The 16,674-nt window shown below is 46.0% G+C and overlaps 2 protein-coding genes across 2 annotated transcripts; both read right to left on the bottom strand.

Annotated features, from left to right (window-relative positions):
- Positions 1-348: 348 nt before the first annotated feature.
- On the bottom strand, positions 349-3,232 carry LOC120655200 (U-box domain-containing protein 4-like). The gene has a single exon (XM_039932949.1). The coding sequence runs from the start codon at positions 2,913-2,915 to the stop codon at positions 723-725; it is 2,193 nt and encodes a 730-aa protein (XP_039788883.1). The 5' UTR covers positions 2,916-3,232; the 3' UTR covers positions 349-722.
- A 2,247-nt stretch (positions 3,233-5,479) lies between these two features.
- LOC120653316 (zinc finger BED domain-containing protein RICESLEEPER 2-like) lies at positions 5,480-7,684 on the bottom strand. Its single transcript, XM_039931080.1, has 3 exons — positions 7,459-7,684; positions 6,755-6,965; positions 5,480-6,713 (listed from the first exon to the last, which is right to left on the bottom strand). Exons 1-3 carry the CDS (start codon positions 7,682-7,684, stop codon positions 5,480-5,482), a joined length of 1,671 nt encoding a protein of 556 aa, XP_039787014.1.
- Positions 7,685-16,674: the final 8,990 nt, after the last annotated feature.

Below are 16,674 nucleotides of genomic sequence, written 5' to 3'. Positions count from 1 at the left end.
TTTGATCATCGGTATTAGTACTCAACTCTCCAACAGATCTTTTGTCTCTAAAGCTGGAGTCTTTTCCATAGTTCAGCAAGAGATTGTCGTGCACACCCATACACAACACTCTAAACTCTTACAGAATCTTCAAATATTATCTCTGGAGGAGATTCAGATTCTGGTCAGAGCTCAATTCTTCGGCAAAAAGGTTGTCATCAGCTGAAGATTATCTTCAAGAATCAAGGCGTTCTGCCTTTTAGGAGATATTCTCCAGATTGGCACATATTCCCTCTCCTATGCTAGAAGTAGGACCAGCGCCAGTTTTTTTCCCGTTCAAAAGCAAGGCGAGTATATGTTCAAGATTTGTTTGTGGTAATTCATCCTCTGTTCTATTACACGTCCATCGGTGAAATGGTATATCATTTCTTTCCAATGTTGCCTCAAAGTAAACTACTAATTATGCGAACAGTTTACAGCAAGTAGCATACATACGGCGTTTCTGAAACTGAAACAAAAATAAATAATTTCCAAGCTTGCCAAGGAAACATGAAGCTGGAATTCTACTTGTAAATCTATATCTGCACAGTTATTCACAACCAAATACAGACAATCACATCTGATATATTTGATTCTTTGGATTAAATTTGTATACCTTCATTTGAGCATGAAATGAAAGAATTTTGGGGGCAAAATTCACCAAATGTGACAATTATGTGGGCTGGAATGGAAACTTTTTCCACCTAGGGCACAGGCACTGAAATTGACACAGGGTTTGATAACTCCCCACTGCCAAAGCTTGCAGCACGCCTCAATGTGCTGTTCCCTACCAATGAATGATCAACCACTGTCAAGGTACTTCCTAGTGCCAATGCCGACGGCATTTGGCTTCTCTGGCACATCTTGACAATCAAGCTTGCTTTCTTCTTGGCACGCTTTGTTCCTGTGAGCGTGATGTTCTGTATTACTGTGTTCAATCCAGGTATCTTTGCCACTCGCTGCGCCAATGTTGATCCACCCCTACGGCATATCTCGTATAAAGCTGATACTGCATTTTCCTTGCCCTTTGGAGTTCCTCGCCTCATTAATCTAACAAGGCTAGTGATCACAGTTTCAGAACTCCCAACAAGATGCACAATGGTAGGCTGTTTCATCAGCAGAGCCAGCGCGCCAGCAGCTTCCTCTGACACGGTGTCGTTCCTCAGTGACTCAATTAAAGCAACAACTGCAGATGACTCGAGCATCCGACTTGAGCTTTCTGGATGTGTTGAGAGGTTGAAAAGTGCCATCACTGCATCTTTCTTTCCCCTTGGTGTCCCTCTGGTCAGCATAGAGGCAAGCTCCTCAACAGCCCCTGGCTCATTCATGATCTTCTTCTTGTAATCATGGACAACAGATAAACTGAAGAGCGTTGCTGCAGCATTCTCCTTGGCCTCCATAGTCCACCCATTCTTCAACACACTGACGATAAGCCGCAGGCAACCCTCTTGTTCCATAATCCGCATCTTGTTCGGCTCATAGATTGACAGATTGAGCAGCGCAGTCACCGCATTCTCCTGCGCCATCCAATCTGACGACAACAGCAGCCTGCACAGCAATGGTATCGCACCCAACTCAGCAATGAATGCCCGGTTCTTCTTCCCAGTCTTTGCCAGCAACCGGATTTCCCTAGCTGCAACCGGCTTTTCACTATCGGAACCCTCCATCAGCATCCTGACCAAAATCCTAGCTGTGGCCTTGTTCGCCTCAATCGCTGCCTTGCTGCTGCACGATGCAGCAACACACTCAATCATCCCCTCGTTGCTCTCTGGTGAATCATACTGAAAGCCATGCACTCCGCACCACTGTAAAATCAAGCTGCGGAGCGCTCTGTTTGGCACAAGCCGGTTGTCGGCGAGGGCCTGGCCGGAGTTGGGGCAGGTGGAATGCCCCTCCTCGATCCACTGTATAATCGATGGCCGGTCATACGTCTGCCCGGTGGAGACCACCACGGGGTCGCGCATCAAATCCAAAGAAATCGGGCAAGAGAACTCCTTGGGCACCGAGAAGGAGCTGTCGTCGCTGCTGCTCCACGAGAGCAGCCGCTGCCTATCGCCCGCCGATGGCCAAACACGCGACGCCTTTGTGTTGCCAGGGTCGAAGAAGGAGAAGAGGCAGTACCGGAGCAAGGCGACGACGCCGCCTACAAGGGGGAGGTCGGTGTCCTCCTCTTGGCTCAGGATTTGCTCCTCCAGGTACTCGATTTCAGCGCGGCAAGAAGCGGCGTCCGAGATGCCGATTTGCGCGAAGAGGGATTCGAGCTTGGAGTGGTCGGGCGGCTGACCGAGCTCGAAGTGGCGCAGGGCGGCGAGGAGGCGGTCCCGGAGAGCGGCCTCGGCGGGGTCGTGGTACTGACCCGGCGCGCGTCGGCGGCAGAGGGCGCGGAGCAGGTCGAGGAGCTCGGCCGCGTCCCACGACAGGCGGAGCGAGGCGGCTGGGAGAACGTCGAGGACGACGGCGAGCTCGGCGTCGAGGTCCCGGAAGGAGGCGGCGAGGTGGGCCCCCCTGAGCAGCGCCCACGCGCGGCCGGCGGAGGCGACGTAGGAGACGAGCAGGTCGGCGCGGAAGAGCACGACGTAGAGCTCGCGGAAGCAGATGTTGGTGGCGTCGGAGAAGGCCCCCTCGCCCTCCCCGCCGAGGGCGAGGAGGAGCGAGTCGAGGAGCGCGGAGAGCAGCGCGAGCCGCCGCGTGAGCGCGTCGAGGTTCCGGCGCTGCGACGGCGGGCGCGGGCCCGCCAGCAGGTCCGCCGCGAGCGACGCCAGCGCGCGGAGCAGCGGCGCGCCCGAAAGCCCCGTGGGCGCGAAGAACGCGCCGGCCAGCAGCAGCCTCCGCCGCTGCCGCGGCGACGGGCGGCGCAGCAGGAACTCGACCGGCGACGAGGCCGGCGCGGCGGCCATGGGCAAGGGCGCCGGGGACCGCTCAGGCCTCCACTCCTAGCTCGGCTCGGAGGAATCCCCTCCCCCCTCACTTCCTTTGACCGGCCCCTCCCCCGCCTGACGAGTGACGAGGCGAGGCGAGGTGATCGATTGGGGGTGGGGCGTTAGGTTAGGTGAGGGGACGGGGACGGGCGGCGACGACGCGGAAACGGTCGCGCTCGCGCAGGCGCAACCACCGCTCGCGTCGGGTTGCGCGGTGGCGCCGCCCGCTGGGGCTGGGAAGAAGCGGCCGGCGGCGCGCGGGGCGGAGAAGGCGAGGAGGCGGGGTGAGGGGGCGGAGGCGGAGGCGGAGGCGGGGAGGGGGGGAAGGAGCGGGAGGAGAAGGCGGCCCCGACCACGGCTTTCGTCTTCTAGAGGTGAGCGGGTGGGGCCCACGGCGCCAGCAGCTGACATGTCAACTTTCCTCGCTTCGGGCGTTTCGCTTCGGTTTTCATAGCATAGGGATCCACGGTTTTTCTTTTCATTTCCATTTGTGTATTTTATTTACTTCGGTTTTTCCCTCTAATTTTTTTATTTGGCTGAGCGCCAGCGCTGTGACTCGTGCCGTCGTGCGGGTCTAATGCTACGCGTACTTGTGGGGTCGGAGGTCTGCTCCCTGACGTGTGGGGCCGCGCTGCAGCTCTTGTTTCTCCGTACAGGTAATCTTTTGCTAGCATTTTGTTTGCTTAAATTCCAGAATCCCAGGCTGTATAGTAATTTTCATGTGACCATTCAATCAATTTTTCCGTTCAAAACAAAAAAAAACATTCGATCAAAAACAAGGTCCGAGACTACGAGCCATTGCAACAAGTAAACCAAGAGTATTACGTATGGCCCGTAGAAATGAATGTTGTATCTTTTATCCATGGATAAAACTTTTTTCCAGAGAATTTTTTGGGTGCGAAGCCCTGTTCGTGGATATTGCTTAAAACCACACAAAATTTGAGAGGACAACGGTTTTTCTCTTTCAGCCGGACTATTGTTTTCAATGGGCCGAGGCTAGAAGCCGAAAGCGGCACCCGAATTTCAACATCCTACCAAGTCCGTTGTGGATTCATTCATGCGGTCGGTGTGCTTCAGCGCGATTCAAATCTCCTCTCCCTCTAGTAATTTACTATGCAAATTGTGTTGTGCATTTCCACGACACAAAATCGCCCAAAAGGATCACAAAATCGCCCAAAAGGGTAGCGTGGTCAAAGCACAGGCCTGTTTGAAACAACCAGGCGTAGGGCTGCGGTAGCCTCTGCGGCGGCGTAGGCATTCAAAAGCGGGGTTGGAAGCCTAGGGGCGCGTGCCTCTGGTTCGGGACTCGGGACGGGCTCGGGCCACGAACAAAGTCAACGTCCGCAGTCTGCCACGCAGAGAGCGGCTGCGTTTAGCCCGTGTTTAGATAAAAAATCAAAATTCCAATTTTTTTTTCCGGCACCTGCATGGAGACTAAAATCTAGACCAAATAAAAAACGCATTGCGACTGCTGCCTGTAAATCGCGAGACGAATCTAATGTACCTAATTAGGCTGTAATCAGATGCTAAATTGCTACAGTAATGCAACAGTAAATAACCTCTAATGACGGATTAATTAGGCTCATTAGATTCGTCTCGCGATTTACAGACGAGTTCTGTAATTATTTTTGTGATTAGTCTATATTTAGTACTTCAAATGTAGAAAAAAATGTCTTTTCAAAACCTTTACGGAGCACAACTAAACACGGCCTTAGTTTCCAAAATAGGTTGGGCAGTACCCGTCACATTGAATTTTCGGACATATGTATAGAATATTAAATGCAGTTGAAAAAATAATTAATTATATAGTCTAACTGATTCCTACGAGATGAATATAATGATGCTAATTAATCTATGATTAGATATTAATAGTCAAATAACAACGAAATGTACTACAGTAGCCAAACCTAGAGAAGAAAACGACCTGGGCATGCATGGTGGCAGGCAGGCGTCGCGTCGCCCACCTCATGCGTGGGGCCTGTGGCCCTGCCGTTGTACCGGCCCATATAGCTGGCCAAACGGGCCGGCACGACACTACACGGCACGGCACGACCAGGCACGGCACTATACGGCACAGCAAACTCGTCGTGCCGTGTCCAGTAGTGCCGCCGTGCTGGAGTCCAGGCATTAGCACGACACGGCTAACACTTTGCCGTGCTGTGCCGTGCCAAGGAGCACGGTAGTGCCAGTGCCGGCACTAGCACTATAGTGCCAAACTGCCAAAACACCTTTTTCAACTCTAAATTTCAAGCACTTTCAAGTTTCAAACATATAGAAGCAAGAAACAGATAAGAAATTGAACTGAGAATCAAATTCAGACACAAACCAGACTCAGACAGTTAACAAAAGATCAATTTTTTTAGGAGCTTGTGCAATGACTGCCTCATTAAAAATCTCTCTAGGTAAAACTCATCCTTGTGAGAAACCCTAGAGAGGGAAAAAGAGTACAACCAAGCTCCAATTAAATAGTTCATTACATCACAGTTCAATACTTAAAGTTCTAGAGTCCAAGTCCTAAATATTACAGGCCATTACATAAATGATCATGAATCAAGATAAAATTGTTCAAAAGCTTCCTCAAGCTCCTTGTCCTCCACATTCTGTTGCAGTCTTGCTTTTGCAGCCTCCCAGTCTTTGATGCAGGTCAGCATCTCCACCATTTCAGGCTTCAGACTCCTTCGACGCTCCTCGATAATCCTGCCAGTCATACTGAAAGTGGATTCTGAAGATATGGTAGACACAGGAACAGTTAAGATATCTTTAGCCATGATTGACAGTACTGGATATATAAGTTTGTGTTGATGCCACCAGTCCAAAATGTTAAAGTCATCAGTTAGGTGGTTTACAGTATCACAGTCCAAGTAGGACACAAGTTCAGAAGAATTAGAAGCTGATGACCTTACTGCATTCAGTAGAGAAGTTGCAGATGTATCTCTAGACATGTTAGGATTACCAAGCAAGATACCACCACCCAAAACAGGACCATTATCATCATATATTTCATCCCAAGTAGATCTTAACTTACCAGACATGACATTAGGGTCAGTCCTCCTCAAGCTAACAGCACCATATTTCTCATCATATTTATTGTAAACATCAGCAAGTCTAGCTCTAGTGCCAACCAAATAAACAGAATAATCAGTACTGGTGAGATTACCTAGCCTTCTTAGCACCCTAGTAAAACCTTTCATTTTAGCTCTGGGGTCCAAGATGAATGCAAAAGAGTAAAGCAAAGGTATGTCCCTCCAATACTTATTATATTTGTCTATCATAGGTTGCACCACAGATCTGATGTGCACATCATTAGCATAGTTTTTTAGGTGCATAGAAATCTTAACAAGATAATGAATCATAAGTGAAGATGTAGGATAGTACACACCAGACAATATGACAGTAGCATCATAAAACAACTCAAGAAAGGATAGCACTTTTTGTGCCATCATCCAATGGTCCTCAGTTAACAGCAAAGACTCACCTTCATCCCTAGGATACTGAGCTTGGATGAAAGTAGGGAAAGGGGACTTATGAGGAAACAGATGTTTAAGCATTAGGTAGATAGAATTCCACCTAACCTCCATGTCTAGTTGAAACTTTCTAGGCCTAACACCAGTTGCAATGCAGTAGCTTTTATATGCAGCAATCCTCTGATTAGATGAATTTAAGAATGATATTGCAGTTCTAAATGTTTCTATCAAAGGCTTAAGAGTAGTTAGTGCCTCCTTGACAATCAGATCAGAATATGACATGCACAACGCTGATGCAAGAACATAGAATTGACTGCACAAGATGATGCATTGTTTAAACTAGATGATGCATACTCTGATTCATCAATTACTTCAAGGCCAAGGTATTTAGACAGAATAGGTTTCAGTTTATGCATGGCTGATGCATTATACGATGCATTGTCTAAAGTAACAGCAAATATCTTTTCAGACAAACCATAATCAGCAAGAACAGATGCTACACGGTCAGTAATATTTTGTCCATTGTGGGACACATCATTAAGAACTAGACCAAGCACTCTCTTCTCTAGTTGCCAGTCAGAGTTTACGTAGTGAGCAACAACACTAATGTAATCCTCGTTGGCATTACCGGACCAAATGTCAGAGGTTAGACACACAATTAACAGAAGTACTAAAAATCTCAACAAGTTTAGCCTTGCAATCAGTGAAGTACTTCAATATGTCTCTAGAGGTGGTTTGCCTAGACACTTTAGCATATTTAGGATTGTGAGCATTTTTAATGTACTCGATAAAAGCCTCAGATTCACCAAGAGAGATAGGAACATCAAGTCTAGCAATCAATCGAACAAGTTCAGTACGAGCGCGCATTGGATAGTAGTCCCAAGTACGCATACTACCATCAGTATTAAAAGAGATTTGAGACTGAGACATGCGATCCTTTTCACGCTTCTTAACGCAAACTAAAATGTGTCGGGATAAGTGACCAGTGCCACCACTAGAGAAAGCAGAGTAGACCTTAGAGCAGTGAAGGCATCGAGCTCCATACTTGACCGTCTTACCATCGATTTCCTTGAATAGTTTCTCATAGTCAACCCAGACAGGAGAGGTAGAGGAGCGTGGGCGCTTGGCGCTGTTACCATCAGGTGCAGGTGGTTCCTCAACGTGTCCGCCGTCGACAGAAATAGCATCATCAGCGGTTGCGCCGAATAGGGCCGCACGGTCCTCGTCCATGTTGTCCTCATCGTCATCTCCGGCCAAGCCGCACAACCGCCGCTCCTCGTTCATGCCCACCTCCACCGTCTCTTCGTCAGTGACCTAGTTCCTCAATAGCTACAATGCAACACAGAAAAGAACAGGGGTTAGGGTTAAATCTTGGACAAGAAACGACACTGGATGACTGGATCTATGATTAGGGTTAGGGTTTGGGACCTACCTTTGTAGCTGGAGCACCAGGTGCACCGGCGACGTGGATGAAGCACGGATCCAGCCCTTCGCCTCCGGCCCTGGTTCCTCAACGGATCCCTTCTACATCTACAGAAGAAGTGAGACAGTGAGAGTCTGAGACTGAGAGAGACAGAGAGAGCGAACGAGAGGGAGAGGATTCGTTTCACTTACGCTAGATCCGAATCCGGAGCACCAGAGTCCGGCGGTGGTGATGGCGACGGAGATGACGAGGAGGACGACAAGGAGATGAGGACGCTACATCATCTGTGCAAGATTGAGATGATGGGTCTCCAAGGCCGTGCCATCTGCTAGCGCCGGCACCAGGCCCCGGCCTCTCACCGGAGCTCGGGAAGACGAGAGGAGAGAGAGATCGAGGAGAGGCCGAGAGGCGAGAGGGTGAGAGACGAGAGGAGAGTCTGGAGAAGAGAGGCGATGCGAGCGGCTGCCGGGGAGAGGAACAAATGATTAGGGCTCGGAGGGGGGCGGCCGGCGCCGGGGCTTATATAGCCCTGCCCCCAACGGGCGGATCGCCCCCCCCAATGGGCCGATCCAACGGTCGACCGGGGGCGCGGGGGAGGCTGCGGCCGTGCCCCATTGGGGCGCCTCCGTGCCTAACGGGCCGAGGCCGTGCCTCCCCGTGCTGCCGCCTCTGTCGGGCCGGGCCCATGCTAGTGCCGCGGGCCGTGATCGCGGTCCAGGCACGGCCCGGCTCCTGGCACAGGCCCAGCACTATCCCGCAAGCTCCCGGGCCGGACCGGGTCAGTGCCGTGCTTTCTTGGGCCGGGCCCGTGCAGGCCCAACAGGCTCGGCCCAGTTGGCCAGCTATATCGGCCCAGCGTCACCCGGGATGTATATAAACAGATCGAATACGAGTGAATATTTAACAGTATTTTTCTCTCATAATGATTAATGAATCAGCACTGGCTATCCATCACCAGCGAGTAGTATTATTCTCTCATGACAAATCAGCACCAACCAGCCAGCCACAGCCAGTCGAACAGAGCGATTGTATTTGTGTTTGTATTTTTATTCGGATACAGATCAGATATAAATAGTAGTTTTAACGAATAAAATTATAATGGATATTGACATCATAAAAATATAACTTCTAGTATCTGGATATGGATCGCTTACTGATATTGAATATCCGAAATCAGATACGAATGAATAAAACGTCTTTCAAAAGAGATCAAATTCCGTACGATTTACATCCCTACCCTGAGATAGCACTGCCACAAAGAGCTTCCATTTCCTGGATGAAAAAAATGCAATGGGTAAATTTGTTGCTCTTGTTCTTCTTCAAGCCACCTCGTGATTTCCCGCCTCTTCTTTTTTTTTTCTGGTGTGGAGTGCTGCCTCATGTTATTTCTTGAAAAAGGAGTTTTCTTTTGGGGAGATATTAGGGTGTGTTTAGATCACTTTGTATTTTACATTTTTGCATTTTTGAAAGGGAATCTTCAATATTTAAAGTGCTAAATGTAGACTAATCATAAAACTAATTACAGATCTCGTCTGTAAACTACGAGACGAATCTAATGAGCCTAATTAATCCATTATTAGAGTATATTTACTGTAGCATTACTATAGCAATTTAGTGTCTGATCACATCATAATTAGGCTCATTAGATTCGTCTCGCGATTTACAGTCAATTTGTGTAATGTGATTTATTTTTTGACTATATTTAGTACACCATACAAGTGATTTAAAAAAAATTACATTTTGCGTTTTGAGATCTAAACAAAGCCTTAGCTTGGCGCCTTGGATCTTGTGGGTCTGGCCTAGGGGTGGTAATGGGCCATGGCCCTAATGGCCTCTTCACAGCCCAATAAAGCCCTTAAATTTTTTAGTTCAAAAATACATATGTTTAGAGCCCGGCCCTTTTAGGGCCCGATCCTTAGATTTTCTAGTTCAAAATGTTGGGCCCTTTACCACCCCTAGTCTGGCCTGACCTCAACAGTGAACTGGAACATTTTGAGTTTTGAATTTGCTTCAATGCAGGTTTGATTCGTTACTTTGCCCATTAATGTCAGGGGTTTGCATCGCACCTTTTATTTTCATTCAAAACGCAACATGCACCGCTTGTTCATTGTTCATACCAAAAACTTGCATCAGCTGCACGTACTCGTATTTTTGTTAGCTTGCAACTAGCCCCCAGTGATTGGGCGTTGTTGTATTTTCATGCAAGGTATGGCGAAAAATTGCGAGCTTCTAGTTACCGCGACGATTAGGGCCTTGTCTGGGAGGGCTTCAGCTCCGGCTCCAAGACCGGCTTCTGCTGGAGCCCTCCCGAACGGGTGTCCGCAACTGGCTCCACAGGTGAAGCCGCCGAAAATTCTGCTCTCTGGAGCGATTTGCTGGAGGAGGAGCCACCAAAACGTGGCTCCGCGCGGCTCCACTATATTGCTTGCCTCCTTTGCCCTCGCACTACTAGAACCCCCCGCCCTTTAGGTACGTTTTGTTTGTAACGCACTTAAAAGTGTTTCTACACTGGGTTGTACACATGCATATTGATACAGTTTTAGAAACGCGGCAATATGAGACGATATTTATTACACTTTCAATGTCACAAGGTACTCCCTCCGTGTTGGTAAAGAAAATCGTTTTGAGTTTGTCTGAAGTCAAACATTTTAAACTTTGACTATAAATAAATTTATTTGGGTTGAGTTTGAAAATATGAAAGCAAAGTAAATAGATTCATCTTGAAATGTAGTTTCGTAAAAATATATATTGACTATATTTTATAAATTTTTTATAGCAAAAATATAGTGGTCAAAGTTATTTTTGGAGACCGTGTCAATGTCCTAAACGACTTCTTTTACCAACCTGGAGGGAGTATGTAAAGATGTTTTTTGACACACTTTGAAAATCATCTCAATTTAACACGGTGTTACACACGCTTTTAATCGTTGCTATCATCTAGATACATTGTAAAGTGCAACAAGCAATTATCTATATGGACCTAAAGACGTTACTTGACATGATACTTAAAATATATCAAATTGATACATTGGTAGACATGCTTTCAACTGTGTGTACATGGTACACACGATTTAAGCGTATCAAAAAACATTTCATAGGCCCGTAAATATGCTATTTGGGGTGATACAAAATATATTATATATAACTCACAACTGAAATTACTTTATTAGCGCAGTGGTTTGGATGCTTGGTTTGGAAACTAGTGGTCACTAGTTCGATTCCCAGACCCAACTATTTATTTTTTACATTCTATTTGATTTTTTTTCTTCTTACTAGCCTTCTACATGATCGTGTCTACATTTCTTAACATGTAGTTAAGCGTTACTATACTGTGTAACAATACCAATAGACATGATTTACATGTCTCTATTAAAATATATCATTGTGTGTACACATTCATCTAGCGTGTCTATGAAACATCTTTTCCTTACATTGACACGCTTAATGAATTCATCTCTACGAAGCCTGACACGTGCATACCAAGATGCTTCTAACACGCTTTATGAAAGCGTGCCTACATGACTATAGATATAAAATAAAGAATGTCTAACTCTAAATATAGCGTAGCTATAGGGGGGTATTCTAGTAGTGTCAACGACCGTACGCAGAGCAGAGCGCTGGAGCAACGACCGGCGGAGAGAAGCTTGTCGCTCCCCTGCGGCCCGCGTCGCCGGCGGCCGCATTCGACCTCCATGTGGACCGCGGCAGGAGCTCGACGCGGGGGCAGAGGATGGCGTGGCCAGCGGCCGGGGCGGATCTGAGGCACCCGCGCGCCAGGTGCACGAGCTGGCCGGTGCGGAGGTGAGCGGGCAAGCGCGCAGGGTAGCCGCCGTGGAGGCACCTCGCGGCAGGCGGAGAGTAGCGCCGCCGCCGGGCTCGGAAGTGGCCGGTGACGAGCATGGAGGCGGGCGGCGACGGGTTGAGAAGAGGGGAATCGGGAGGGGAGGTGAAGCCGTGAAGAAGGATAAGGTGAAGAGAGAGAAGGGGAGGGGGTAAATAGGAAGAAAATAAAAAAAATAGGGAAAAAGAAAAAAAATATAGGAAAGAGCAATTTGGACATTTCACAATCTCAATCTAACAAATGAAGCTGTTTTGTTAAACGTTTTCCAAAACGGCTCCAGCTTCATCAGAAAAACCGCTCCACTAGAGGAGCCGGAGCCAGAGCCGTTTTTGAACGAGCCAGAGCTCTGACAAACAGCCCCTAGATGGTCTTCATTCGCTCGACAAAAACACAATACCATGGTTGCGCGTCGGACTAGCAGCAGCGATGGGAGCAGGAGACCACCATTAGATCGAGGCGCGTGAGGATTGGGAAGTACTGTCGTGAAGCAAGCAAGAGAATGGAGGAAAGCTTGGTGCAGACTTGCATCAGGTCCTTGTTTAGTTGCATCTAAAATTCTAAAATTTTATAAAATTCTCCATCATATCGAATCTTTGAACGCATGCATGAAGTATTAAATGTAGCTAAATAAAATAACTAATTACACAGTTTGTCTGTAATTTGCGAAACAAATCTTTTGATCCTAGTTAACTCATGATCGGATAATAATTACTAAATACAAACGAAAATACTACAGTACCAAAATTCCAAAAAAATTTGCAACTAAACAAGGCCAGAGTTTCTTGGATCTATCCAGACTTGCGGAGAGGAAGAAAGGAGAGCAGGATAGAGGTGAGAGAAAAGAGAAGTGAGAGAGAAAAATATTCATTACGGGCCCACATGAAGAAGCAACGGGTTGGAGAGGATTGTTTCTTTACCCGGTGTCTAGGTGTCGAGGCAGCGTAGACATGGCTTCTAGAAACTATGGGTTGGGACTGTTCTTATTCTCTCGTAATAAATCATCACAAGCCAGCCAATTACAGCCAGCGGAATTGAAATACAGATCAGATATGAATAATATTAGTTTTTACCGAATAAGATTGTAATAGATATTAACATCATAAAAATATAATTTCTAGTAACTGGATATAGATGGCTTACTGATATTGAATATTCCAAATCAGACACGAACGAATGAAACCCCTTTCAAAACAGATCAAATTCGAATACGACCGGAAAATATTCGTACTATTTACATCCCAACCCTGCGAATTTTTTTGGGTGGTTGCTCACCGTGCCTGCCACGCGGTCGCTACCCCCTAGGATAGCACGGCTACAAAGAGCTTCCATTTCTTGGATGAGAAAAAAATGCAATGTCTAAATTTGTTGCTCTTGTTCTTGTTCAAGCCGCCTCGTGATTTCCCGACTCTTCTTTTTTTTTTCTGGTGTGGAGTGCTGCCTCATGTTATTTCTTGAAAAAGGAGTTTCCTTTTGGGGAGACCTTAGCTTCGCGCCTTGGATCTTGTGGGTCTGGCCTGACCTCAACAGTGAACTGGTATATTTTGAGTTTTGAATTTGCTTCAAAGCAGGTTTGATTCGGTACACCGCCCATTAATGTCAGGGGTTTGCATCACACCTTTTATTTTCATTCAAAACGCGACATGCACCGCTTGTTCATTGTTCATACCAAAAACTTGCTTCTGCGACGACCCCAATTTGTTTCAAGCAGCCAGGGCAGGACAAACTTAAGAGCGTGTTTGGATAACGGCCAAACGGCACACTTTTTTACCGTAGTTCTAAGTGTGACTGTTAATTTGTTCGCCGCGCATTATGTATGGTCTAGTAGTTTAGTAAAAGGAATGTGTAAATGATGATTGGGCAAAAGAAGCTACAACTACATTTGCCGCGAGAACCGTACCAAACTGTGGCTTAAGGAACAATGGCACACCTATAAACCGCCGCGGCGTTATTTGGTCACGAACAAAGCATCACTGGCCGGTCTTTGTAAGTTAGGCACGGTTGACAACGCAAACACACAGATGTGAAAAATGCAGAAAGCAAAAAATAGCCATACATGGTGGAGTAGCAAGAAACACACAAAGAGCAAACGATCGAGCCGAATGGCACTGTGCAGTTCCCGGTGGACACGGCATCATGCCAAATGCCTGCCGTACCCACTGCTGCGCAGTGGTGCGGTGCGGTGCGGTGCGGTGCGGTGCAGCCCCCCACCCCATGGCCATGGCGTGGCCCATGCCCAGCTCTCAGCTGCCTCCGTGTTGTAAAAATCTCAAACCCTTTCTGCAAAAGGAGGGGTGGAAGGGTTTCAAGGCACTCAGCAAAAGGGAAGGTAGGGCTCGGATGTCGGATCCCATTTCGTTTCAGGCTTTGCGCTACGGCGTGTGGCGTGTGCGTTGTCTAGCTGTGGCAGAACCCTTTGTCCCCGGCACCATCGGATGCTGAGTGGCGGCTCGGTCGGCCACCTCACGGGACGCAAAACGCCACGAGCGCGTTTCCAGGCCACGCTGTCTGTCATTGACTAATACATGATTTCACGCTAAAATGTGATTATCTAGGAGGGGTCATTCTACTTTACAGGCGACCGTAAATTAAGAGTCCTACGGTCGATTTTTCGACTATATTTTTTTTAGTAATTTTTTGTTGTTTTCTGGAAAAAAAAGTCAAGGGAAATTTACACTCTCCAACTATCGCAAAACTCCGATTTTCAATCTTCTACTATGAAACCGGACAACATAAGTCATCTAACTGTCAAAAGCGGGCAAATTTGGCCCTTGGGGTGGTTTTGAATGTGGTTTTCCATTTTGTGAGAATTAAAAATATTCAATTTTACACTAAAAATTTATAAGTAATTCATTTTAAGTCAAAAAATTATGAAATGGGTATCAAAAGTTTTCTAAAAATGTAACCTATCTACTGTCACATCACTTGTGAGCTATTTAGATCTACTTTTTTTATATTCATAATATTTGGGTACTTGCAGTTATGCTTATTATTTTTAATAACTAAGATTCAAATGGAGCAATAATAGATAGGTTACATTTTTAGAAAAAAATTGGTACTAGTTTCATATTTTTCTGATTTAAAGTGAATTAGTTTTGATTTTTTAAATCTAATTAGATGTATTTAATTTTTTTAGAAAATACAAAACAACTTTTAAAACCACTCCAAGGGCCAAATTTGCCCGATTTTGATAGTTGGATGGTCTATATTGTCCGGTTTTGTAGTTGAAGTTTGAAAATCAGACTTATGCGATAGTTCGAGAATGAAAATTGGATTTTTCCCATAAAAAATAATACACTATTGGATTGTACCCTTTCAAATTCCAAGGGAAACCGCCCCTTTCACAGGTAGCATTTCCTTGAATCAACCAAAAACGATTAGGAAAAAAATATGTTTCGATAAATCACCGTCGTTTTCGTTGACGAGTCATGAGAATGCATACGTTATGCTGAGGTTGCTTACTCAGTTACGTGGCTTAATCAATTGCAGTTCCGTGAGACCGTGACTAGTCAGGCGCGGGTACGGCAATGCCCTGCTGTACGCATTCAAGCTACAAGTTCATTCGTGGCTGTGTTTAGTTCCCTCCAACTCCTCTTAACATTTCAAATTTTCTATCATATCGAAATCACATCGAAATATTAAATATAGCAAATGACTCATGCATTGAGTACTAAATATAGGAAAATAAAAAAACTAATTGTATAGTTTTGATGTACTTTGCGAGACGAATCTTTTGAGCCTAGTTAGTATATGATAAGACAATATTTACCACATACAAACGAAAAGTATTGGCCGTGTTTGGTTGAGGCTGTAAAAAATTTCGCAAAAACTTTTTTGCCATTTGACCACTAATTTAAAGTATTAAATGAAGTATAATTACAAAATCATCTCCACAACCCCCGTGTAAATCGCGAGACGAATCTAATGAGGCATTTGACCGCGCGATTAGAGGATGGTTACTGTAACATCACTGTAGCAAAAAATCAATTAAATACCGTCATTAGATTCATCTCAAAAAATTACATCCGTCCCTGAAAAAGGTTTTGCAAATAGACTACATTTAGTATTCCATGTGGAAGTTTGTCTTTTTGTGTAAAGGTGATGTGATAGTTTACCAAACACGGCCATTATAGTGTTTTTCACAAATATTTTTCACATCTTTTTCGCAACTAAACACAGCCACGTCAGGATGTTCTCCAAAACGATCGTACTCAGATCCGTGTACGCGCGCGGTGGAGCCGTCGTCAAAAGTCCAAACGTCGGGTACCAGCTGCATCCATCAATACCTTCCGAGCGATTATTTATTTGTACCTAGCTACCCTTGATTTCTCGGACGAATTGATCATTATCATCTGAAGCGCGCTGCGTGTACAGTACACTTGCATACATGTATATCTGGAAACAGATAATACTAGCCAATTAGATTTGTACCTTATTATGAATAAAGTTGATATAAATATCGGATACGTATATGTATCGGTGCGTTAATTTTTAAAGATCTTCAAGTCGTGGACGGAGAGGTAGTCCGATTTATATAGGGGATGGACTAAGACCCATATATTAATAACACAGGCCGAATCAAACTAAAAGACTAAGGTGAAAACTTTAAATGTTTATTAGAAATAGATATATAAATATAGATACGATAGATATATAGATGTGCGTGATTTAACCGTTCAACGCATTGTCAATAATGGTCTTGTTTGGTTTCCCAAGAAAGTGCTAGGAAATTTTGACCACTAATTACGGTGTCAAATAAAGCCAGTTTACAAAACTAATTCCAGAACTCCTGCGCTAGGAACTCTGAAGAATCTAATGAGACCTTTGACCGCGTGTGTCGTGGTGTGGCAAACCACAGCCGGGTGGCGGAATGCACCCACCTAAGACCAGAGGGTGAGTACTCGGGGATTAGCTAGCGACTAGTTCGATCTCGCTCAGGAGCCCAAGAACACGATGAACACACACACCGGGTTTAGAGTGGTTCGGGCCGCCGGAGTGTAATACCCTACGTCC

Source organism: Panicum virgatum, chromosome 1N (assembly GCF_016808335.1).
Source record: "Panicum virgatum strain AP13 chromosome 1N, P.virgatum_v5, whole genome shotgun sequence".
NCBI classification, from domain to species: Eukaryota; Viridiplantae; Streptophyta; class Magnoliopsida; order Poales; family Poaceae; genus Panicum; species Panicum virgatum.
This window is presented reverse-complemented; position numbering and strand designations above follow the sequence as displayed.